Source organism: Suncus etruscus, chromosome 3 (genome assembly GCF_024139225.1).
Source record: "Suncus etruscus isolate mSunEtr1 chromosome 3, mSunEtr1.pri.cur, whole genome shotgun sequence".
Classification (NCBI taxonomy): domain Eukaryota; kingdom Metazoa; phylum Chordata; class Mammalia; order Eulipotyphla; family Soricidae; genus Suncus; species Suncus etruscus.
In genome coordinates this window covers 44,051,917-44,077,597 of record NC_064850.1, presented here as the reverse complement: position 1 = coordinate 44,077,597, position 25,681 = coordinate 44,051,917, and the positions used below count along the sequence as shown (strand labels likewise).

The window sequence follows — 25,681 nt, the reverse complement described above, 5'->3', positions numbered from 1 at the left end:
GGAGTAACCCCTGAGCATCAAATGGGTGTGGCCCAAAAAACCAAAACAAAAAAAAAAAAGAAAAGAAAAAAAAAGAAAGATGTATTGAGTGAAAATTATAAATCACTTCTGAAAGAAATAAGACTCAAAGAAATGGTAACAAATTTCTTGCTTGGGTTGACTCAACATTCTATTAAAAATGACCATCTTCCTCAAAGTAATTAACATGCAATTCCCATAAAAGTTTCCAGGGAAGTTGTTGAAGACACAGAACAAATACTTCTAAAGTTTTTTATGGGCCCATAAAACTTCCAGAATATACAAAAAACAATCCTAAGGAAAAAGAGGAGACAGCATTGCCTTCCCCAACTTTAATCTTTACGACAAAACTATAGTAATTAAAACTGCATGGTACTGGAACAAAGACAGACCTCAGATTAAGGGAATAGAATTCAGAATCCAGAGATGAGCCCTCAGATGAAATGGCTATTAATTAATGACAAAAGGGCTCAGGAACATGAAGTGTAGCTAAAAGAACCCCTTCAACAAGTAGTTCTGGGAAAGCCGGATAATCACATGCAGAAAAAGTTGAAATCAAACCACATTCTCGCACTGTTCACAAAGGTTAAATCGAAAAGGTCAAAGACCTTAACATCAAACCAGGCTCTAAAGTACATAAAGGAAGAGTCAGAATCTTCAAGATCTTGACCATAGAGGAGTTTTAAATGACGTTACCCCATTAGCAATGAAAACAATAGCAGAAATAAGCCAGTTAGATGACATCAAACTAAAAAAATTTCTGCATGGTGAAAGGAAAGGTCAAAAATAGGCACCCCGTTGATGGGAGAAAATAGTTCCATGTCACACCTCAAATAACTAGCTGCTATCTACCCAAGATACATAAGATATTCCCAAAGCTTGAGAAAAATAACAACAAACAATCCCCATCAAAAACATGTGGGATGTGACATGAGCAATTCCATGAAGGTGGCCAACAGGGATGTGGATGAATGTTTACCAAGGAGACAACCAAGGAGATGCAAATCAAAATGATCAGGAGACATCCCTGCACCAGTGAGAATGGTCTGGAGCAAAAATATCTGGAAACAGTAAGTGCTGGGGGGCTGGGATGGGAAAAGAAACTTCCACTCAACGCTGTGGGGTCTGTTGCCTGCTACAGCCTCTGTGGAAACCAGTTTGGATGCTTCTCAAAAAATTATGAATAGATCTTCCATATGACCCCGCCATCCCACTGCTCAGCATGTACCCCAAGAACACACACATAGAAACATGAATCCAAACGGACACATGCACACCTACATTCATCCTAGCGGGAAGCATCCCGGTGCCTAATGACACGCATGGATGGAGAAATTGTGGTGCAGAGACATGCTGAAATACTCAGCTTGGAGAAAAGCTGAAATCTGGCAGCTCCTTGGATGGAATCAGAGGGAGTCATGCTAAGTGAAGTGAGTCAGAAAGAAAAAAGACAAACACCAGATGATCTCATTGGCGGAGTATAAAGAAACAAAGTGAGGCTGAGAACGTCCTAGTGGAAACAACCCTCGGATACAGTCCGTGGAGCTGGGATGGAGGGACCTAGGGATGATGATGGAGCTCCTGGCTTTCTGGTATGGACACATGGCTAGTATAAAACAATGATACTGGTTATAGTATATATAGTACATACATATAAAGTCCACCTCCAGTCCTCAGACCTGCGCTTGCATAAAGCCCCTCTGACTTTATGGTCTGTGCACAGAGATAGTCAAAATTTATTTGCATTAGACAAATGAACAAGAAACCCCTCATTGACACCAAAAATCTTAATTGCTAGTGAAAAGAAAGTAAACAGTGGTGAATTATGTATTACATATTTGTATTTGGCAACATTGGCAGACATAAATACATTTAAAAATTGTAGTGGCAGATTTTTTTCTCTGATAGTATGTTTTTCAAAGTGATGCAAAACATGAACACTAGTTGGCCCTAATCTCTTTTGTCTGTATCAGAAGTAAAAAACAAAAACTAAAACAAGTAAAAATTATATAGTATAAATATTATAATAATATCTGTGTTTTGTCTTATTGAAATATCTAATGATATTTTTATCATTGATTTTTTTTTTGGCTCTAGAACCATACATAATGGTGTTCTGAAGTTACTCCTGGTTCTGTGCTCAGGCACTCATCTGGTGGTGCTCAGGGATCAATATATAGGGATCAAACTGGGGACAGATTTATCCCATGTGCAAGGCCTTAACCTCTGTGCTATTTTTCCAGCCTCTCCATCATTGAATTTACTTGAGAAAGTTTCCAAGTTTAAAGTTATCAAAAATATTTGGTGGAATTATTTAAGTTGAAACATCACATAAAAAATAAGTGTCGTTGGACTGCCCATTTAGAAAATCTTATCTTTTGCTTTTCTTTAAATAGGATAAGTCTATTAACTATATTTAGATTGCTCATAAAAACTAGGTAAGATATTATTTATTCACTACTTACTTGATAGTATTATTCTGACTGTCTGATTGTTTTGAGGCCACACCCAGCAGTGCTCAGGAGTTACTCGTGGCTCTGTACTCAGGAATGACTCCTGACCAAGCTCAGGAGACCATATGTGATGTTGGGGATCAAATATGGGTCCTCTGCGTGCAAGGCAAATGCTCTACCCACTCTGCTATCACTCCAGCTCCCTATGCTGTGATTTTTTTCCTAATTAAGTTTCTTTCAGCATGAAACTTTAAATGTAAACAATGTGATTTACAAACTTTTTCATTATATAGTTGTTTACAATCCTACCATCAGTGTGACCTTTCCTCTACTAGTTGTCCTCAGTTTCCCTTCTACCCACCCCCAGCTCGCCCCCTTAACAGGCATAAAAGAATTCACCTTAGATTGCTTGTCCTAATGAGTCCCTGTAACAGGAACTCTTGATCTCTCTCGATGACTAAATCTAAGTATGACTAAATCGAAGCAGCGAAAGTTGACTGAAAACTGTGCTCTGAAGGTTTGTCTGCTTGCATGAAGCCCACACACCAGCGCACGGATCCTTTCCAGAGCTGCCCTGCACCACATTCTTCTGGAAAAACATTTGGGTTTGTTTCACATATCTTGTTCCTGAAACATTTTTACATTCCTCAAAGTTCTAGAAAATTTTCCATCTTTATGATAGACTTCCTTTTCTTTTGTTCAAGTAGAATCTCTTTGGTACTTCTCTGGATTTGCGACTGGAAATCCAGAGGTGTGACTGGAACATGTCAAGGAACCCACAAATACCTGAACCCACAAATACCTAGATCCACAAATACCTGAGCAGATTCATATAGCAGAGTGTTGGGGCCATCTTGGGGCTTCTTTTGTGGAGGTTTCACCAGTTGCTGACTCTGTCCTTTTAGACAGGGAGAGAAAAGAAGACAACGATGAATGTCACCTGGCCCCAGTGAGAATGGCACCTTTCCTCCTAACACAAACATCTGGATGGGGGGATGTTGGATCCCCCTCCCCGTGATGCTATTCCTGAACCCGTTGTCTGATGAAATCTCCTAGAGCAACTGCTTTGGGGGACCCTGTAGAACAACTGTTCTGGTAAATCTCATAGAGAAACTTCCAGGGATTCTCCTTAAGGTGAAAGTTTCAGAGACACTGCTCCAGAGATGGGGAAGGACAGCACAAAAAGGAGTGCCATCTCCCCAGGATTATTGGTAATTATTATTGGTAATTATTGGTACTATTGGTAATTATCTATAATCAGGATTGATTCCAAGCCATCCCTCCTTTCTCATAGAGAGCTCTGGTTAAAGGAAATATTACTTATCAACACTGTGTTGCTCCTAAGACATTCCTAAACTCCAATGCTCATGCTTATCTTCTCCCTGGTGCCTCACTTCTCTCTGGCTATCCTTCTGCTATGTCCTGTCACCCTGCATATATTCCAATTCCTTTTCCTATAAAAGCATTGTTGGAATGGAATAAAATGTCTCTGACCATCAGCCTGGGACCTGTTCTTTCCCAGTCATCATCTGGGGGGAATGTCCTCGATCTCGAATGCACTAGGGAATGGAAGTTGACCCTTGCTGGCTACAGGGTTGGCACACCTATGCTTATTGTAGCACTAAGTACAATACCTGGGACATGGGAACACCTCAAATGTACAAGGTAGATGAGAGGGCTGAGAAGTGATAGCAAGTCTACATAGTGAAATATTACGCTGCTGTAAGAAAAGAAAGAAGCTTTCAACTTTGCTACAACTTGGAAGAAAATGGGAGGGGATTGTGTTAAGAGAAAGAAGTCCAAGGGAGAAGGACAAGCCCTCAAATCCCAGGACCTCACCCCTCTGTAGCGAACAGAGACAAGACAAGGGAATTGACAGCAAGTGTTTATTCCCACACACAGACCTACCGGGAGGGAGGTAGCTTGGTCTTTGCTTTTGAGCATCCCAGAAGTGCTCAGGGCTCACTCTGCTTCCTCCATTCTGTATGTACCAGGGATTGAACCAGGGTCAGCTGCATGCAAGACAAGTGCCTTAATAAATGTACAAACTCCAGCCCAAAGATAGTTTTTGCTGAAGACAAGAAATCCCAGGTCTTCTCAGGTAACTAGCACCCAAATAAATGCATTTTGGGGGGGTGGGGGGAAAAGGCTACACTAGCAAGTGCTCAGGGATTACTCCTGGCTCTGTGCTCAGGAATCATTCCTGAAAGAGCTCGGGGGACCCTATGAAGTACTGGGATCGAATCTGGATCAATCTCCTGCACGGTAAAAGCCCTACCCACTGTCCTGCTGCTCTAGCCCCCGTTTCGGGTTTTTGTTTTGTTTTTGCTTTTACATCAACCCTTATTTTTGGGGTCACTGATGATGGGTAGAAGTAGAACCAGCAGGGGATGCACAAAGGTCCTATGATGAGGCAGGGGCTGGGCCTTTCCTGGTTGTGATACTCGACAGCTTCCACAGCTCATGGGGTGAGAAACTGGGGCCAAGAAAGGTTAAGGAAAAGGGGATGATGGAAAGGGACAGCAGGGAGTGCCAGCGCCAGCTCTTCCTCTATGTGGGCCCAGGAAAGGGGCTCAGCCCCCGAGGTGGCCCAGAGAGGTGACTGAGGTAGGAAGTTCAGGGTTCAGGCAGCTCCTGCTGGCAGTGACAGCCACTTCTCACCCCGTGCTGGTTTCCTACACTCCAAGAGGAACCTGACAGTGTGGTGAGGGACTCTGGGCTCCTCAACAACTCAGGATAGCAAAGGGCTAATGGGAAGAAACTTAGAGACCAACAGCTCACCCTTCGCCCAGGCTGTGAGGTCTTGAGGGAAACGAGCCAGCTCAGGTCCCCCAGGGCCTCCCAGAGTCCCCTGGAGCCTCATTCCATTTAGCAGAACCTCAGCAGCCTCGATGTCTGGTTAGACCAGCCCTGCCCACTGTGCAACTGTGCTGGAGATCAGTGCTGGCCACAGTGAGGATGGTGGGGCTTCAGGGCAGTATGTCAGGGTCTGCAGAATTGAGTGACAGCGGGGTGGGGGGTGGGGCAGAAGGTGCATTTGTAGCCCCCACAGCTGAGCCTAGGGGCAGTTCTGGTAGGTCCTCGGGGCCCGGACACCCCTCCAGGGCCACTGGAAGCTCAGGGCATGCATTACTAGAATGGCTGAGTCTGTCTGGATGGGAGGACACTGGCCCCAGTTTTCTAACTCAGTGGGACCCCATGGGCTGCCAGGCGCAGTCCCAGAGTGTTCCCCTAATGGGGAGTCAGAGAGGGCTCTCAGACTGGGTACCAAGATGTAATGCCAGTGTGTCCAACCTGTGCCAGCCCAGGTCTTTGCTCTGCACCTACAGGTGTTCCAGTGAGGAAGAATTTTTTCTCTCCTGGGGGTCTTTAGCTGCCTGCCCCTTGCATAGAGGAGCTCAGTGGGCTCAGGAGAGTGGAGAGCTCCTTCTACTCCCTTGTTTTTGGGATATCCTACAGCTAGAGGAGAAACTGCAATTTTTGGGGTCTCAGGTGATCGATGTGGCCTTCAGTGACCCCCTCATACATAGAGGTATGGGGAGCTAGACCCTGATCTGGGGGTAGTGAATTCTGGCAGCAAGGGCTTGGCAAGGGATGGGGGTGGCCAACAGAGGGTGCAGGGTCCCTGGCAGCTGTGGTGGGGTTCAGGGAATGTTCCTAGCAGAGGAAGTGTCCTGTTCTGGGAACTGGCATATGTGACACCTAATGAGGGCCAGGTGGGGCTGTGGCAGAGAGGAAGACCCAGGAGGCTGGGGACAGGCTCAGGGATGACTTGGGATGTTTTACGGGTGTCTCAGCTGGGTCCCAGAATGTTTTATTTCTTTTACTTTCTTGGTTTTTGGGCTGTGATATTTAGGGCTTACTCCTGACTCTGTCCTGGCAGGTTTAGGGACCCTATGGAATGCTGGAATTGAACCTGGGTCAGCCACATGCAAGGCAAACAATGCCTACCTGCTGTGCCATTGCTCCAGCTTCTGCTTTGTTTCTTTAAAATAAAATCACAACCTGGTTGGTTCTATTGTTGGATGTTGGGTTACTGATCCTACCCTAATCAGTAATTGTGCCCCACCATAGGCTGTGACCTGGTAATTATATATTGGATTATTCCTTACTTGGTATTCTGCTCCCACCTTAGGGTGATTCTTGTCTATAAAAGCAAGGGTCTGAGAAGGCGGGGGTCATTCTGAGACAGATCCTTCAGCCTTATCCACTGAATAAAGCTGATATCTCTTGAAGCCTGACTGTGAGTTTTCTACCCACCGATATCCTGAACCCTCAGACCCGCTGGCTGAACAGGGTGGCAGACGAGTAGTCCGAACTGAAGGAGAAAGACATCATCCTCCATCCCATCATCTTCCAGCCCCATCCAAGGGCTGAAATGCAACAGTTGGAAACTATGAACCTAATGCAGGAGTTGAGTTAAGGGGGTGCAGAGTCTAATGAAGGAGAGAGAAGGATGTTCCCACCTTCTCCCCTCAAAGCCTTCCAAGAGTTCCAGCTGGGAGCTTCCAGTTCCTGCTTCTTTTTCTGTGTGGCTCAGTTGTGCACATAGGCCAATTCCTAACCCCTAGAGAGCTGGCACAGACCCTTGGCTATGCTTGGCTTTACTTTCTGCCACCTTGGTGCAGCTTCCCAGGCATGTTAAGCTCTTCTGGTCAAGCCCACCAGGGTCTTCTGTTGGATCATGACAGAGATAGTAGCTCAACTCAGTGGTAGCGCCCTAGCCGGCCACTCTGGGCCCTCCATGCCCTCCACCCGACCTTGGGTTTCTAACTGGTGCCTTTCATAGACCAGAGGGGATATGTCCAGGAAGGGGGCTACTGGGCAAAGAAGGCATTGGAACTATTTCTAGGGTGCAGGCCTTGCTGGTCCCCTTGCTCCTCTCGCAATGAAACATGACCTGCTGGATATGAACTAGGGACATGGATGGGGATGTGGATGTGGACGTGGACTGTGGCTTTAGGAAGTGCAGGGTCTAGACTTGGCCTCTTTCTACTGCCTTCTGTCTGTCTACCTCTTGGCCTTTGGTTCTATTCCTCTCTGGGACCCTGAGGAGCAGAGGGCTTAGGAGATGTGTGTGCCCTTTCACACCCAAAGCTTCTCTTTATCTAATTTTCTTTAATTTAGTTTTGGGGCCACACCCAGTGATGCTCAGGGGTTCCTCTTGACTCTCAGCTCAGAAATCACTCCTGGCAGACTTGAGGGTACTCTATGGGATGCTGGGGACTGAACCCAAGTCTGTTGTGTGTAAGTCAAGCATCCTCCCTACCATTCTATCTTACCACCCCCCATACTGAAAGTTTTTCCTATGGAACTAGGAATTCAGAATCAAAAATCAAGCTAGTCAGAACCAATAACACATCCACTTACTCTGGGCAGGTGAAAATTAGATGTCAAGACACAGTTATTAGGGTTCCTGGAGGTGTCTCTGTGAAGTTGGTCCCTGTTCAAGATATGTCCCAGGTGGCAGGTGGTAGAACCCAGCTGTGCTGAGGCTTCTGGGATTTCTCCCCTCTTCAGGGTGGCATAGGGGAGTGGGACTCTCTTTTTGGATTCTGTCCTCCCATGTATGTGGTGAGCCTGGTATGGGGAAGCTCAGGTTCTTTGGGGTGTGGGGGGAGTGGGGAGTTGTTCCTATGGAGCAGCTGAGTGCAGTGCCCTGCCACACAGGAGAGCCGAGACAGAAGCAGAAAGTGCCCTAAATTGACAACAGCTGTCTGTTTGCTTCGGGCCCGAACAGAACAGAGACTCATGTTTCACAATTTACTGTCGAGTTCATGAGCTTTTGACAGCCCCAGAGCCTCCGGAAGTTATAAAAATGTTTCTGCTCTGGGAGTGGGGGCTGCCTCTACTCCCCCCTCTGCCCTGCACCCCCGGGAAAGAAGGGGTTTGGCTGCACAGATGGGCTTGCCCACGATGTCTAAGTCGTATTTATGTAACAGAAAGATCATTTCAAACCGGCTCTCACGGTTTCACAGATGCCGAAGGCAGCAGACCTAATGAGGCAGCACTCGCCCGTGCCAGGGCTCCCGGATTTGCACGTTCGGGGAGACCAGCAGACTGGGGAGCATCTGAGGACGCGGGCAAGTGAGTTTCCATGCTGGTCTTGGTGATGACTTGGGTTCAGGCACCCAGCCTAGAGTGAAGGTCATGGGAAAAGCCAATTGTATTCTCTGCTGTTACCAATTGATTTCTGGATGGGTGGGTAGATGGGTAGGTGGGTGGGTGAGTGGGTGGATGGGTAAGTGGATAGATGGATGAATGTGTTGGTATATGAGTGGATGACCAGATATGTGAATAGATGGGTAGGTGGATGAATGGGTGGGTGGATGGATAGTGGATGGATAGATTGGTAAAATGATGGGTGTGTGGGTGGATGGAAGGATGGATGGGTGAGCAGATAGATGAATGAGCAGATAGAAGGATGAATGTATTGGTGTATGAGTGGAGAATTGAATAGGTGGATTAATGGGTGGGTGGATGGATATGGATGGATGGATGGGTGGGTGAAATAATAGTGGGTGGGTGAATGGATGGATGAGTGGGTGGAATGATGGTAGGTGGCTGGCTGGCTGGGTGGGTGGATGATTAGCTGGCTGACTGGCTGCACCATTGAATGGGTATATGGATGAATGATGGGTTGGTAGATGTCTGGGTAGAGGACTGGATGAATTTGTGGCTGGTTGGCTGGGTGGGTTAATAGTGGAAGGCTTGGTGAGCAACTGTCTGTATAGCAGGGCAGATGGTGCCTTCAGAGTGACTGGCTTGAGAGATGCAGTCTGAGGCCATGTTCTCTGACTTGTGTTCTCACATTGACCCTGATTCCTCCAAGGAACTCAACTTATTACATATTTTTTGGCCACTACTTAAAAGCAGCAAGTCCCGCAAGGCCCCTGAACTCTGGCCACTGTAGGAGGGGAGGTGAGGAGTTGTCAGCTCCGAGGTGTCTATTTGGGGGTTCTATATGAGGGATCTATATGAGGGATCTAGTGAGAGACCTGGGAAACCAGCAGGGAAAATACCAGGTGGGACTTGGCAGCTAATAAATGGGGAACTATGACACTTAGAGTGGCCATGAACCCCCATTGTTAAATGGCACAGTCCTGTGTGGTGCCTTCTCACTGTGTTTGTAGGTGAAGGGTCCCCCAGGCTGTGTCTCAGGTCAGAATAGCCCCCACATTGTGCACCTCCTTGCAGAGCTGGGTCTGTGTGTGTATGTGTGTGAATGAGTACGTGTTCATATGCAGGTACATGCATACATTTTGATGTGCACGTGTCCACACACATGCACATATTAGATAGCAGGATGATTGTGCACATGTGGCACTGCATGTATGCATGGGCACACGCACGTGCAGTTTATATATGGACACATGAGTAGGTGTGTGAGGCATACCTGTGGGTCCCAGAGCCCAGGTTCCCAGGTCAGGCTTAGGGGTCCCCCTTTCCTTAGTGTCTGAACCACCAGGGGGGTGTCTGTTACAGTGATTCAGAATCTGAGGGTCTAGTTTGCAGCTCAATGTGGGGTGTTGAGATGGTTATGGCCTCTATGGGGTGTGACCTGGTTGGGGTCTCAGGACAGGTTTTGGGGTGACCATCTCAGCTGTTTTGACTCCAGGATGTGTTCCAGCCTCACACCAACGAGGTGGCAGTAAGAGGGGAGGGGTAACTTCCTGGTGGGGAACTTTCTGGAAGCTTCCTTGCAGCTCCTAGCCAGCCCTCCAGGCTTGTTCTGAGCCCTGGTGTGTTGGCAGGAACTGACCAGTCCATTCCTCACCACCCACGTGGCCCATTTCATAAGTCCGAGTCTGGGCTGGGGTGAGGGGTTTCTTCTTAGTTCCTTATTCATGGAGGCTGTCTGGTTGTAGGGCTGAGGGCTCAGACCCCCACTCTGTCCTCTCCTTGTGCCTTTATCTCCCCTGCTGCAAAATGGGGTTGAAGTGAGTCTTCGTTATCATGTGGTGGAGACTCAGGGAGCCCCTGATGTAGACCCCAAATACACTGTGGGTGCTCCATGGGCTGGTCCTGAGGAGCCCCCAGCTTTCCTGCTTTGACCCCCTGAATGCATCAAAGTTCCTGTCTCTGTGTCTCTGCCTGGGCAGAATTTTCTTTCCCTTTGGGGGATGGAGCCAGGGTATAGCAGGGTGAGTGGGCTCTGCCCTTCGTGCTCAATGACCAAGTATCTGGGAAGTAGGAAAAGAGCTGAGGAAGTGCTGCCAGGTGTGTGGCAGGATGGTTCTAATTTTTCCACATGGAAGAGATATTAGATGTGCCGAGACCTGGTGTTGGGTCCCCATGGCTTCTTGGGGGTCTGTTTGGGGGTGTCAGTACATGCCCTGGTCCCACACCAGGCTCTGAGCCTTACACACATGACAAGAACCCAGAAGGTGTGCTGGAGAGGTCACAGGGGCTTTGCTGCTGCTCCCCAAGCAGGCTTTGCATCCGCCCCATGATTTTTCTGCAGAGCTGTTCCCCCTTATCCCTAATGAGCGTGATCTGCACATTCTCTTGCTGATTGTGGGGACTTCCAGGGGGTAGTTCCAGAACTCATAGCCTGCACACTCTCCCATGTGGATGGAAGATTCCTATTCTGGACCCTTCCTCCTCCTCCTCCCCTGAGCTACCTTAAGGGGCCCCCAAGACAGCGCAGAAAATAGTCACTATTTCTTTGCTTCTGAGCTTTTCACTGGGCTCCCCAGCTTTGCTGAGACTGGCACGGACATATCTTAGCCTGTACCTTGAGTTCTCTAGAACCCTCTGTCCCAAATCTGCTGCAACCCATGGAGCTGGTGGTCATGGCTCTCCATGGGGACAGTAAAAAGGGACTGTTCTGGGACATCCCCAAGCACACTGGTGGTCCTGAGGGTCAGTGGGTGTTGCACTGAAGTAACTGAAGTCACAGGAAGAAACTGCAGCCCTGTTAGACATATAGGGTGTCCCTTCCCCACCCCATCCTGGGTCCCAGGGATGAGCCTACATTCACCCTCATAGGCTCTGGGCTCTGTCTCCCCAGAGTGTCCCTGTAATTCTGAGGAATCTCGTTTGTGGGATAGCACATGGGGTCTCCTGGCTGTTCTCTTGTCTGTCTGGGACCATCCTCTGTCCAGGCCATAAGCATTCAGGGTTGCCATGTTTGTTTCTGACTCCTTTTCTTAACTCCATGGCCCACAGCTTCACCGTGAGCCCACAGGACACAAGATGTGGGGACAAAGGATGAGGGGACCATTTGTTTTAGGGACAGAAGACTAGGGAGATATGTTCCCCAGAATGGCATTGTGGGGGCCCTAGCCAGTATCTGGTGCTTAATTATCTCATATCCTATGGCCCCAGTTCATTCAGCCACACTCCCGTTGGGTGTCCATCAGAACCAGGTCTTGGGGAGCACCTAGGCAGTGTGTGGGGGGCCAGAGTGGAGACAGCAGAAGTGCCCTATGACCCACAAGACAGTGCAGGGGGCTGGAGTGATAGCACTGATGGGAGAGTGTTTGCCTTACATGTGGTTGACTTGGATTAGTTCATTCAGCATCCCATAGGGTCCCCCAAGCACCATTAAGAGTTTATCCCTGGGCCCGGAGAGATAGCACAGCGGTGTTTTCCTTGCAAACAGCCGATCCAGGACCAGAAGGTGGTTGGTTCGAGATCCTGGTGTCCCACAGGTCCCCCCGTGCCTGCCAGGAGCTATTTCTGAGCAGACAGCCAGGAATAACCCGCTGAGAACCGTCGGGTGTGGGCCCCCAAACACCAAAAAAAAAAAAAAAAAAAGAGTGATCCCTGAGTGTTAGAGCTAGGAGTAACCCCAGGTGTGGCAAAAAAGAGAGAAAGAAAAGAAAGAGAGAGAAAAAAGGAAAGAAAGAAAAAAGGAAAGAAAGAAAAGAGAAAGAGAGAAAGAAAGAAAGAAAGAAAGAGAGAAGTAAGAGGAAAGAAAGAAAGAAAGAGAAAAAGAGAAAAGAAAGAAAAGAGACAGTGTAGAGAAACATAACCTCAGCACCTCACCCATTTTTTTCTCGGGGTGGGCCCCTCATGGGGGCCTGCCCCAGGGCCTGGTGACATGAATAGACACAGCGTCAACCTGATGTCTTGGGGCCAGGGCCCAGGAAGAACTGCCTCAATTATCATCATCATCTCTTGGCAGAGCCAAGAGAGGTCTCTGATCTGGCCTGGGGGCTTCTGCTGATGCCTGGGTGAAGGCGACTGCTACAGCTGTGTTGGGCAGGCACTGAAGCAGGGAGCCCTGATCCCTGCATGGGAATGTCCACCGGGTGTGTCAAGGAGTGTGGAGACTTGCAGGGCCAACACAGAGCCCAGGGAATCTGGCCAGTCCACATCCCTAAGCACTGAGGGCGAGAGCAGGCAGGAAGCTGGCACCCTATGCTCTCTGTGGTGCTGAGGGTCGGGGCGGCCTGGCCCTGAAGGTGCCTGTTTCCAGCTGCAGATGATGGAGGAAGGAGCTGTGGTCTGTGCAGCCTATGAAGACTCTGCAGCCTTCAGGAAGGACGGATCTTGGGGCTAGAGTGACAGCATAGCAGTGAGGATGTTTGCCTTGCATGTAACTGGCCTGGGTTTAATTCCTAGTATCCAAAAAGGTCCCTCAAATTTGCCAGGAGTGATTTCTGAATGCCAGACCCCCTGAGTTATGTGTTGTGGTTCAGTGTGAGTCTCCTGCCAAAATGCCGTTGAGGATAGACCTGGAGGAGATTCCTGAGTAGGAGAGCCCTACCCCTCTGTGCAGCAGTGGCAGAACAAGGAGATAAAGGGTGACAAATTCCTGACCTTGGGCCACAGAACTCCAAAGTTGGGGAGGGAAGAAGAGGAAGGAATCAGGAGATGTAAGTACAGTAAGGTGGGGAGCGGAGTGATGGCCCGAGTGTAGGGTATTTGCCTTGCATGTGGCTGACCTAGGACAAACCTGGGTTCGATCCCCAGGTGTCCCATATGGTCCCTAGCCAGGAGTGATTTTCTGAGCGCAGGAGCCAGGAGTAGCACTCAGTGCCACTAGGTGTAGCCCAAACAAACAAACAAAGAACAGTAGGGTGGAAGGAGAGGGGCAGTAACAGGATACCACGATGTCACTAATTGCACCCATGTCACCCCTAATTCCAAACAGCCACAAACCCCCAAACCTGCCACTGGGGCCGCCAGACCTTCAGGACACACCAATGTCCCCTCCCCTGACCCTGCTCCTGGAGCCAGACCCTGGGACTCCTCCATGGATCCGCCTGTTGGGGGTCTCAGATGAGTTGAGCCCCCACAGCCCGCCTTGGTGTCCATATGGGCACCCTAGATACTGTAGCCTTGGGCACCCACTTTCCCAGTGTTGGGCATGGGCACAGAAGTGAGTTGCCCAATGGATGGGGGAACCAAGGCACAAGGGGTTCCCATTGGGGCTGCCCACTCACTGCCCTCCGCAGAGACAGGGCTGAAGTGCCCAGACTTTTAGGGGGTGATCCCTGATTCCTCTCGGAAGGGGATCTCCCATGGCCTGGGGGTTTCTACAGCTCAATGGTCCTCAAACTACGGCCCTTGGGCCACATATTGTATTTATTCCCATTTTGTTTCTTCACTTCTAAATAAGATATATGCAGTGTGCATAGAAATTTGTTAATAATTTTTGTTTTTACTATAATCTGGCCCTCCAACAGTCTGAAGGACAGTGTGTTGTGTGATTGTTATAATAATGTTTTTGCCTGTCATCCCACCTGGATCTTCCAGGTGGGGGTGATTAAGGAAACAAATAAATAGCTTGTTGGGGAGGCATAGGGAGCTCTTTTGCCAGAACTAACTGCTGGTTCAGTTTGCTTTTTGGAGCTGGCTGCAACTGACAAAAGACTTTCTTTGCTGAACCTTTGGTCCCCTAATCTTTTGCATTCGTTGATTATTCACGTCGGATATTATTATCAAAGTCTCCCCCAAAAGGGGGGACGGAAGAATGGGATTCAATTTATCATTCTGGGAGTCATTCTTAGACTTGGAGACCATCAACAAGGGGTTTGACCTCCCCCCACACAGTGAACTGTTCAAAAAGTTTGAGGACCCCTGCCAGCCTTTGAGAACAGAGGCTATGCCCATACTGCCCTATTTCTTTCCTGGCAAGGATCCATGGGGTGCTGTGTGTGTTGGGATACAATATCCCCAGGGCACCCCCTTATTCTCCTGGGACCCCACACCTGCTGTCCTGCCTGCCTGTGTGTCCCCTGTGGCACTGCTTCCTCTCTGGGACTATGCCAGTCACCAGCTTCTGCTCTCTGCCAGCCACCCTACTGTTCTGCCACTGTGGCCGCTGGAATCCTGCTGCTTCCTTCACTCCTCTGTGGTGCCTCTGTCTGGTCTTGTTTCCCCAAGAGTGCCAGGGCTGTGCCCTCTCTTGCAGGCCTGGGCAGTGTGTGTGGTTGGTTGTAAAATCACCCCACGTGCCATATCTCCAACCCCAGGTGAACGAGTCTGAATCAGGATTGCACATGAAATAATCCAAATCAGGCTGAGGGTGAAACACATATATAGTCTGACAGTCTTCTACCTCATATCTCCCCCAAGTTGCCTGCCAGACTGTACTGAATACAGAGACCACTCCCAGGTGAGACAGTAAGGACATAGTAAGGGCAGATAGCTCAGGCTCTCCTGAGTCTGTCCAGCCCAGGTTTACATATAAGACAATCTTTGTTTTGGGTAAAGCCAAGTTGTAAACATATATAAAGAAGCCAGGCATGATCTTTGTTTTGGGTAAAATAGGTGTGACCTAACAGATGGTGTTTTAAACCATTCTTCCTGCATGTCCTGAGGGTTTGGTTGGTGTCTGGCAGTGGACTGGCTCTGTACTAAGAGGGCACCCCTGGCTCTGTGCTCAAGGAGCACTCCTAGCTCTGCACTCAGAGATCACTCCTAGCTCTGCACTCAGGGAATATTCCAGGCTCTTTACTCAGGGATCACTCCTGGATTAGTGCTCAGGGAGCACTCCTGGCTCTGTGTTCAGGTCTCACTCCTGGCTCTGTGCTCAGTGCTTACTCCTGGCTCTGTGCTCAAGATGTACTCCTGGCTCTTTGCTCAGGGCTCACTCCTAGCTTTGCACGCAGGGTTAACTCCTGTTGGTGCTCAAGGGACCATATGGGGTCCTTGGGATGGAACCCAGGTTGGCCACATGCCAGGCAAATGCCCTCCCCACTCTAGCATCGCTCAGGCCCAGCACATTTACCCTGTGGGCACCACTCTGGAAGAGTCCAGGGATGCCTCACTTTAGGCTCCCCACTGACATTTTCACTTTCCAACCCCTGAGCAGGGATTGAGCACCCGCAGGGGGCCGGTGTTAGAGAGGGAACCCTTCCCTCCTCCCACTCCTGAGCACCAGTGTGCTCCCCAGGACCCCACATCAGGAGATGCGGATAATGAGTTTTATCCTTCCCACCCAGAGGTGAGGGTAAAAATGTGGAGACTAACCCACTGCCCTGCTCCATTGAGGATCATTGGACAGAAGGAACACTGGATGGAAGGATGGAGGTTACATTTGAATTTCAGGCAAACAGTGACTTTTGGGGTGTAGGTCGTCCCCACCAATGTTTGAGAGCTACTTACCCAATGTTCTATGCAGAGGGTCTGAGTTCAGAACCAGCTGATATCTTGCTGTTCCTTTGACTCTGGCATCCTCGACCCCAGTGTTGTCTCGCATCCTGTCTCAGCCTCCTGCTCCAGAACTTTCCACCTCCGAGCTCTGTCCCCAGGAGCCCCCTATGGAGTCCATCTCCCAGGACCATGCGCTGTGTTTTAGGAGGTTAGATTTCCAGCCACCAGAGCCCTGAATGTGCATAGCAGAAGCATCTCGGCTCCATCCAGATAATCAAAAAAACGGGAAGAAAGTAAGAAAAGGATCCGTGTCCGCCCACAGACTGTTCCTGCCAGCACGGCGGGGAGGATTTTTCTAGAGCTGTCTGTGTATGGATCTGTGGACGCTAGAATGGAGAGAACACTCCCCGCCTACCTGGGGACCCCTGTGTCCAGACATGTGGTGTGAGGAGGTCCCTGGCTCCTCTGGTCCCATGAGGGGCTCTCACACCCACCTAGGCTGCCCTGGGAAACCACAGGGTGCTGAAGGGAGAGAAGAGGGTGGTTGGTGGCCTCCAAGCTCTGTGAGCACTGGTCGGGCCACTCCTCTGTCCAGCCTGAGAATGGACCCTGGACTTCCCTCCTCATTGGACCCTCTGGGGTGTTTGTCCAGCATGGTCAGACACTGGAGGCAGCTGACTGGAGCCACCAGGACGCAGACTCTGTCTGCCCAGCACTCAGACCCACATGCTCACTAAGCAGTCCTTGAGATGCCTCTTCTCTGTGGGGGCCGAGATGATGGAGGAGTGCTTCACCCCCCCCCCCCCACATTCAGCACCTGTCTATGTACGCCTCAGTTTGACTGTTTCCTTGGGGTAAGTCTCCAGAGGCCCAACTGCTTGCCTGACCACTAACTATACCTCTGACCTCTGTCAGGGCAGAGGGCCGGGTCCACCTCAGCTTGGCTCCTCCCTGTGCCTCTTTAGCCTCTGCCCTCCCTGCTTTTCCCCAGGATTCCCTTTCCTTCTCCTTCTCTTGCTTCCTCTTTGTCTTCTTTCTCCATCTTTTCTTCCTCTGCCTCCTCTCTTGCCTCTTCTTCCTCCTCCTCCTTCTCTCCCTCCTCCTTCCTCCCCCATTTCTCTTGCCTCTGTCTCCTCTTCCTCCTCCCTTTCCCTATTTTATCTTTCCTCCTCTTCCACACTTTTTCTCGTCTTCCTCTTCCACCCTCCTCCCCTTCCCTTCCCCAGATTTCTTTCTGAGCCCCACCTCGATCTGCAATTTCCATCAGGCTCCAGCTCAGCAAAGGTAGTGCTCCCAGGAGGACTAAAGGCACGCTCCAGGTCAGGGAAGACCTCTGGGGACTCTGGAGGAATTTGAGGTGATCTTCTTCTATGGAGTGAGGCCCTGGGTGATGTGGGTGATAGCAGGAGAGAGTTTCCTCTGAGAATGGGGACCAGTTGGCAGCCTGGCAGGAGGGTCTTAAGCCCAGCTGCAGAAACCTGCCTGACAGGGCCCAACAGGAGGGAGCCCAGTGGGAATGACCGGAGAGGGTGTGGGGCCTGGACCATATCGAGGGAAACCTGCAGGGGAGAAGGAGGAAGCTGGTGGACTCTAAGGGTCCAGAAATAGAAGGAGGCGCTGAGTTCCCACCGAGGGGGGCCAGGAGTGTTTCCAAGCACATTGGTCCCTTACAACTGCTCCCCAGCACGAGGGCTGAAGGCGCATCTGGAAGCAGTTTGGGGCCGCCTAGGGGTGTAGACATCGAGATCCTTCCCTCTCTCAGGTTCACACCCCTGCCCTCCCCTCCACTCCTTTCCTGCGCTGCAGCGCGCGCGCACTTGGTGGCCCAGTCTGGACCGGGCTTTCTGCCCCAAGCCGGCTCGGCAGCGGCGCCTCCGTCCTCCTTACTCTGGGCCACACAGACGGGTCTTCCTACTTTTTACCTAAAAATAGACCCCGGGCCGAATACAAAACAAGATGCCCGGATACTCTCTGGAAGGCGCCAGCCAAATTTGGGAAGCAAACTGCACCCGCCTTAGCAAGCGCGAGTCGCGAGTCTGGGCGAGCAATTTCACTGCACGAAACGATGCGGGTTGGGTCGGGTCAGATTGGGAAACAGGTCTGAGGGACCGAGGCGCTCTCAGACACTTGGTTTCTAAGAATGGAACGTGCTCAGACCCCAGTGCCCTGCCTGGCCTAGTCGGCCAGGACCGGAGGCGCCAGTCGGGAGAGTTATTGGCAGGAAAGAAGGGGCTGAAATGGAGGACTGAAAAGTTACAAAAAATTCGGGCCAGGTTAGAAACTGCGACCCTCTCTCTGGCGCTGAAAAGTCCCATAAATCTACCCGGGGATTAGTGTGTGGGGGGTTGGGAGTGTTTCCCTGCGGCTGGCTTTTGGTTTGCTCCTCCGAGTTGTGTTTTCTGGGCGCTTTGGTCTAAAGAAATGATTTTTAAAGGACCCGAGAGGAGGAACAACACAACAAAAAAGGTGTGGAGGAAGGGCGCAAAGAGAGACGAGGACGAGACGGAAAGGAAAGGCCCGAGGAAGGCGAGGCGGCGGGAGAAGGAGGGAATGTCGCGGCGGCGAGCGCGACCCCTGGTCTGGGGCGCAGTGCACTAAACGCGGCGCGCTCCGAGCCTCTGCGGGGCTGGGGCGCTCGGGGCTCGTCGGGCGCAGAAGCGCAGGCGAAAGGCCAAGGCCGGGGCGTGGCGGGAGCTGCTAGGTGGGGTCCGGGCCTGCGCCTTCCAGCTTCCAGGTTACCCTGACCCGTGCCCTGGAGTAGCGGCGCCTTTCCGGGGGTTTCCAGGCGCGAAGCAGCGCTCCGGGGAGGGGAGGAGATGGAGAAAGAGCGTCCATGCCAATGTTTTCCTAGAAGTTATTTTCCAATTTAAAAACCCTTTAAACCCCAGAAAAAAGGGGTGGGGAGGAAAGAAATGCCAGCGCAGGGTGTCGCTGGCACAAAGTGTTGGCTGAATTGGAGACCGCGTGCAGGGATGGGGTGGGGGAGCCGGCACCACCCCGCTGCACCCCTCGCCAACGCGGTCCGGTCCCTTCCCGCGGACAGGGTTCTTCACCCGGTTGTGGCCTCGCATCCCTCCTCCCTCGAAGCGTTGCGACCCCTAGCCCCACTTGTCTGCTTTAGATGTGGAGGTTCCCGGGTGGCCGTGGTCAGCCCCGCCCCCTCAATCCGAGAGCTACAGGGAGAGGTGAGGCCGAGGTCTGCGCTCAAGATCTGGGGATTGAGGGCGAAAGGTGTCTGTGCCCAAAACCAGGACGCCTTCATCCCGGCGTCCCCAGTGCCCCTCTCGCTCCCTCACCACGCTCTTTTCCTCTGCTCACGCGTTGGGTGTTGGGGGTGCCGAGGAGGGAGGAAAAGGGGGTGCCCAGGGCTGGGCAATGTGAGCTTTGCACCCCGGCTATAGGGGTGCGCAGTGGAAACTGGTTAGGGTTTCTGTTGCCGCTGCTACCGCGCGTCTCTCCGCGCCTCCATCCAACCCAGCCACCAGGTGGACCTTGGTTGTACTGGAAAGCGGGAACAGCAGGTGTGCAGAGAGGTTCAATGTGGATGCCCTTTGGGTATTCCCAAAGTCCCGCGCTCCCGGGCGTCTACTCCACGCCCCCTTCCCAAAGATGCCTTTGGGACATCTGAGAAGTTCGAATGGCCAGTGCGGGTGTGCGCCTGGGGACTCTGAGCAGATCCCTCATTCGGGCTTCTTTCTACCAGCCTCCAGCCTGGCCCTCTTGCCCCAAGTTTCCCGCTCGTGGTGTGTGTGTGTGTGTGTGTGTGTGTGTGTGTGTGTGTGCGCGCGCGCATCCCCAACCCCACTGAAGATCCTCTTCCTTCTTCAACCTGCCCTGAGCCCCTGCCAACCTGGAGTTCTTCTTGCCCCGCTCAGCCCAGTCTCTATGGGGGCTCAAAAGAGAGAGTTTTGTTTAATTCCCTGGAGAGGAAAAATAAAGGGACGGAAAGCTGTTTACTTCGAGCCTTTATTACTGCAACATATAAGAAGTTTATATACAAAGGACATTTGCATCAGACACTCACCAAAGGACTTTGGAATCAGCCTCCCCCATCCTTATATACCACAACCCACAGCTCCGCCTAAGGAGCCCCTCGTGGGCCTCCCAGAACCCCTCCCCCCATTTCCCTTCCTCAGATGCAGTCACCCAGACCTGGTGGCCCAGAAATCGCTGTCTTTCCCTCCCCCACCCCTCCTCCCTTCTCCCAGGGGCGCCTCTCCTCTCATCAGCTCCAGCCTCTTCTCATCCTGGGGGTGGGGGTGTCCCTTAGCAGCCCCTATGCTCTCCTCTCCCACCCGGTTGAAGGCGACCTCCTCTAGGAGACCCAGAGAGCTTCCCCCTTCTCCTTTTAGGCGCGGCCGCGAGCCCCTGCAATTCAGAAGCAGCTCGTGGTTCGGGACCAGTTAGAGAGGATTCGTCATCAGCAGCGAGGCTCGGCGCGCCCAAAAATGAGGTGGGGGAAACAGCCCTGCCCGTCCTTCCCCTTCCCTAGTCCCCTCTCCCGCGCAGGGACGACAAACAGACACGGGAGCATCGGCGCACCCCCTCCTCGGCAGCAGGTGTGGGTGCCAGGCAACTGGTGCGCGCCGCGCTGCAGGAACCCAGCTGTGCCCAGGGCGCGCGAAGGCGGCGGCCGAGAGGTCTCTGCGCGCGCGGTCGCTACGCCTTGCCTGACGCGCGCCGGGCTTTTCATTCTGGGGAGTGGGTGCGAGCGCGTAGGCCCCGGCCTAGATAGGGCGCACAGGCAAGGATGGCCCTGCATCCTCACTCGGGAGGGGGTCTGGATTGAGCCACGCAGTCCCCAGAGCCCCAAGGCGTGACAGTCAGAGGAGCAGAGTTCTGGAGAGAGGCGGAGTCTTTGGGGGGAGGGCATCGGAACTAGACCCAGGACACACATTTGGTCTGCAACCCGGGCTGGGTCGCTGGGGGCTTGAGCAAGTCTGAGTTCTCCTCCCCAGGCATCAGCGCTGGGGTTCAAGCCCTTGCAAACATGGCCCCGCCAACCTCAGGGGCTATCTTAGACGCTTATACCCCGGGGCGTTGAGCCGCCCGCAGCTGCGTGTCGTAGCGCTCCAGCCAGGAGCGCAGTTCGGACACCTGGTAGCCGTCAGGCCCGCGGCCGCCCTGGTACACGATGGTGCCGTTCTGGATGACGTAGAGGCGCTCAAAGTAGGCGCCGTAGGCCGAGCTGCTGGCGTTGGCCATGGTGTCCAGGACGAGTGCGCAGCTCGGCGCTCCCTGCTGCAGCACGCGCGCTGCGCTCACGCGCTCCTCCAGGCTGCGGTGCTGCGGGATGCTGTACGGCGAGTCGGTCGTGACCCAGCCGTCGGACGGGTGCGCTTCCTCGATGTAGATGATCAGAAAGTCGACGTCGCGCTGGTAGCGGGTGACCAGGCGCTGGAAGGCGCTCATGCGCGCCATGAACGGCGGTCAGGTGCAACTGCCGAAATTGAGCACCAGTGGGCGGCTCCCGCGCGCGTAGTCGAGGATGCGCTGGCTCAGGAAGCCGTCGGGTTGGACCACCTCGGAGTTGGGTGCCGGGCCGCCCTCATGCGCCTGCTTGAAGAAATCGAGCATCTGGCCGTGCCACACGGCCTTGAGCGACGCCAGCGTGCACAGACGGTTGTCGTCGGACACGCAGAGTGGGGGGTCGTCGGGGGCCATCTCCTCGCCGTCGCCGCCCCGCAGCTCGGCGTCGGGCTCGGGTTGCCCACCGCGGCCCAGGAAGTGCTTGCGGATGCACAGGAAGTCGAGGAGCCAGAGCAAGCAGGCCGTGCCCAGGAAGCGCGGGAAGAACACGAGGCACGAGGCCGTCTGGGCGCAGAGCCGCACGCAGTGGAGCAGCAGCGAGCGCAGCATGGTGACGGCCGCCCCCGGGACCCCCGGGGTCCCGCTGCCTTCTTGCCACACCGAGCGCCGCGCGGCCTGTCGAGGCATCTGGACTCGGCGGTGCGGGGCAGCTGGATTTATAGCCGGGGCTTCAATGGGAGGCCGGCTCCACCTCCGGGCCGGGCCCGCCCCCTTGCAACTTGAGCCCGGAGGGTTCCCCCGGCGGCGCGGCCAATGCCCTAGAAATAACGGGGCCGGGGGCGGGACCCGAGGGGCGTGGCCGGGGGGCCGGGCTGGGCACCCCCTGGGCGCGCGATCTGCGCTCCTTGCCCGAACCCGCAGCCGGCCCCTGGTCGGGCCCCCCGCAGGCGGTGTCCGCAGCGGCGGAGGCTGCGGCCGCTGTCCTCCAGCCCTTTAGCGAGCGCGATCGCGCTGCGCGCCCCGGCCCCGGCCCGCGCCCCGCTCGCCGCGCACCTGAGCGGAGCCTCCCCAGCGGCGGCAGCCGCGCCGCGCCGCGCCGCACCGCACCGCGCCGCAGCTCCGGTTCGCTTCCCGCGCGCCGCCGCCAACGCCGCCCACGCCGCTGCTGCTCGTGCGGGGCCGCTGTCCAGGTGCCTCGGGAGCCCGGGGATCGCGGCCGGCGTTCGGCGTGGCGTGTCCTGAGCTGTCCGCCCCGCCGGGAGGCAACTTTGGGTCCCCGGCGGCGCCTTCGCGAACCGTTCGCCCGCGGGCGCCGCTCGCCCTTCCCGTTCCTTTGCCCGCCCGCCCGCCCGCTCGCCTCCCGCGCGCGCTCACACTCGCGCTTCGCACACGGCCGCCCCCCGCACCGCCCCGCCACGCACACCGCGCGCGACCACCCCCGCCGCCGACCCCGGCCGCCGCGCGCCGCCCGCCCTGCGCCCGCCCCGTCCCATGTCGTCCCCCCGTGGGGAGTCTCCGGGCTCGGGTCAGTGGCCTCGGCCCCGGGGTGCGGAGGGCGAGCAGCCTCCTTGGCCTCCGGGAGCCTGGCCCGTGCGCCCCGCGCGCTCCGCGCGTCCTGCAGAGCCGTCCCTACGGCCGGGCCGAGCCGGGGCGCGGGGCGGCGGGCTCGGGGCGCGCGGGGCGGCGGCAGCCCCGGCGACTCTCCCACTAGGGGTAGCTGTTGCCCGAACGCCGGAGCGCGCCCCTCCCGCGCTTTGCCGCGCTCGGCACGGCCCCGGGCCGCGGGCCGCACCCGTCCCGCGCGTCCCCGGACGTGGCTCCCGGCCCCGGGGACGTCCGAGATCCGAGCGCCTGAGCCGAGCCCCCGCCGCCCGCCGCGAGCGCAGCGGCCCAACTCACCGCCGAGGCGCTGGACGCGTCAAGTGCGTACTTTCCGCCGGGGACGCGTGTGCAGGCTTGGCGGGGTGCGGGGCCACCCCCCAACTCTGCAGGGTCTCGGGCGGCTCGAGACCTGCTGCGCTCTGGCTGCGCCGGGCCGGCGGCGGGGAGGCGCCCTGCCCCAGGGGTTCCTCCCAGGAGCCGCCAGCAGGTCCCATCCAGACCGGGATCCCTGAGTTCCTCGTCCCCTCCACCCCCCACGGAGAGGCCCGGACCAAGCGGAGCACTCTCGGGACCCCATCTTCAGGACCTTCGCTGCGGGGACCTCCGCGGGGAATCTGCCCTGGGTGCGAGGCTGAAGCAGGTCCCGCGTCCAGAGCGCACCGTTCCGGCCCGGTCCGGCCCTAACTTGTTGCTGCACACGCGCTCCGGGGAGCCGACTGGCTGGGCCCGGGAGCACCGCGTTTGGCCGCCAGGGGACAAGTTAAGGGTAGCTGTCGCCGGGCCCGGCGGCGGGGGCGGGGAGGGGAGGCTCTGCCCTGCTGTTTCCTTGCCCTTTCTGTGTCCCGAGGGACCCTCCGCCCAGCAGAGCTGCGTATCCCCGGGGCAAAGGGAAAGGGGAGGCTGCGGGAAAGTTGCCCCAGTTCCCTTTCTCCAGCCAGGCCAGTCTCACCGCTGGAGCACTGGCTGGGGCGCTTCGTGCAGAATGCAGTTTTTCTGCGTGTCCCCCCCCCTCCCCGCCTGGGCAGGGGGCTTTGGGCGCTGAGGAATCCCCCTCCTCCAGCCCTGGGCTGGGAGGAACCCCGCTTGTTGATGCCCTCTGCCCCCAACTTTCTCCCCTTGTGTGGTCTCAGGAGCTCTCAGGCTTTACATAGAGGAGGGTTTTAAGTCCTGAACTGGCCAGAGGTGTGGCATGGTGCCTGGTCTCCCTCTGCTGAATTCTCTGGCCCTGGGGTGCAGCCTAGATCCTGTGTCCTGCCCCTCCTTCTGCTTTTTGCAAGTTTATCACACCCTGGAAATGCCTTGGGGAAGGGGCGGTGTTCCCACTGCCTGGGATCTGCCAATGGGGGGGTTCCCCAGGCCAGCCTGAGACCCTCAGCTACCCCTTGCCCCCGTCCCTGGGCCCACACCCAGGAGTCTGGACCCTCAGACAGGGCCCGCTGTGGCGTTGAGGACACCCCAAGGCCAACTACCCCTGGAGTACTCTGCAGCCCTCCACCTGCTCCTTCAACCCTTCTTCCAGGCAGAGACTCTACACCTGACTCTTTAGCACTTGTTCTGGCCCCCATCTATCTGGGGGTCCGCAGTGAGACTTGGGGCCAATGCCCAGACCCACAGGGCACTTGAGGACTCCAGCCATGGGTGCCAGCAAATGCTGCACCAAGGGTTCCAGAGTGGCAAGGCTGGGTACCACCTCACAAGCCCACCCCAGAGGGGCCGGGGAAGAAAAGGCCACAGACCAAAGGGGTAGGGCAGAGTGAGGGGGCGCTTCCTGCAGATGGACGGGCACTGGCATTCATGGGTGCTCTATCCCCCTACTAACAGCCCAGTGGGGGCCCCGGGTATGGGTGAACACAGCAGCCTCCTATCTCAGCTTATCCTTGGGTCCAGCTTTTCTGGGGAAGAATCAGCAGGTGGGTGTTGCTGTGTCTCTGATCCCAGCCCCCCTGGACCTACCTGACTTGGCCTTAGCCCCCTGCAACCCCCTTATTCCTCCGTCTTTTACCCCAAGGGCAGTCCTTCCAGGATCAAGGGAATGTGCTGGGAATTCCCAGGGGAGATGGTACCTCCTCCCAGCTGCCTTCTTGCTGTTCCATCTGCCCTTCTCTCCCCTGGTGCTTCAGGGCCTTCTCTGCTCAGGGGGCCACTGAGCCCATCACCCTGTCCTCCTGCTGGTGCTCCTTTCCTCCCTCTATCCTCTGCTCTGCCTGTCCCTCCTCCACAGTTCTGGTTGCACCAGGCAGCGACAATCATCAGCTGTGAACAAAGGGAGTGAGCAGAGTGTGGACACTAGGGGATTTTTTGGGTGTCCATCTGCCCCTTCATCCAAGCACAAACAGGTTCCTCTGCTGTGACTCCAGTGAGATGCTGAGTCTGTAGGGCCTCTTTGCTGTGTGGCATGTTGGTGTTGGGGCAGGCAAGGTGGGGTGCTGGCAGGCCTTGAGGTAAAGTGGCCAGGCCTGGACGCTCTGAGGCACCTGTGCCCCTGAAACTCCTTCCACATTGAGAAGCTTCTCTTTCGTTCCAGGAGTCCCATCCTGTGGCTTGGTTGTCCTGCTCTGTTTCCACAACAGCTATGACCCTCACCAGCTCTAACCCTCACCAGCTCTGACCATCTTGGGCTGGTGTCCAGTCCGCAGAGTCAACCTGGCCTTAGTCCAAGTCCCCCAAGTGCTGTGTGGCCTGAACAGGCCCTTCTGGAAGCAGGTGTTGAGGGACAGACCTCCTGAGTCTCAGGCATTTGGGACACCCTCCTAGAAGAACCTGGAGCACAGTTGGCCAGCAAACGGTCACTTCTGTCCTTTGCTCCC

At 54.5% G+C, this 25,681-nt stretch overlaps 1 protein-coding gene across 1 annotated transcript; it reads right to left on the bottom strand.

The window, feature by feature from the left end:
• Window positions 1-21,008: 21,008 nt before the first annotated feature.
• Window positions 21,009-21,959, bottom strand: DIO3 (iodothyronine deiodinase 3). The gene has a single exon (XM_049769879.1). The coding sequence runs from the start codon at window positions 21,957-21,959 to the stop codon at window positions 21,048-21,050; it is 912 nt and encodes a 303-aa protein (XP_049625836.1). The 3' UTR covers window positions 21,009-21,047.
• Between the last annotated feature and the right edge of the window lie 3,722 nt (window positions 21,960-25,681).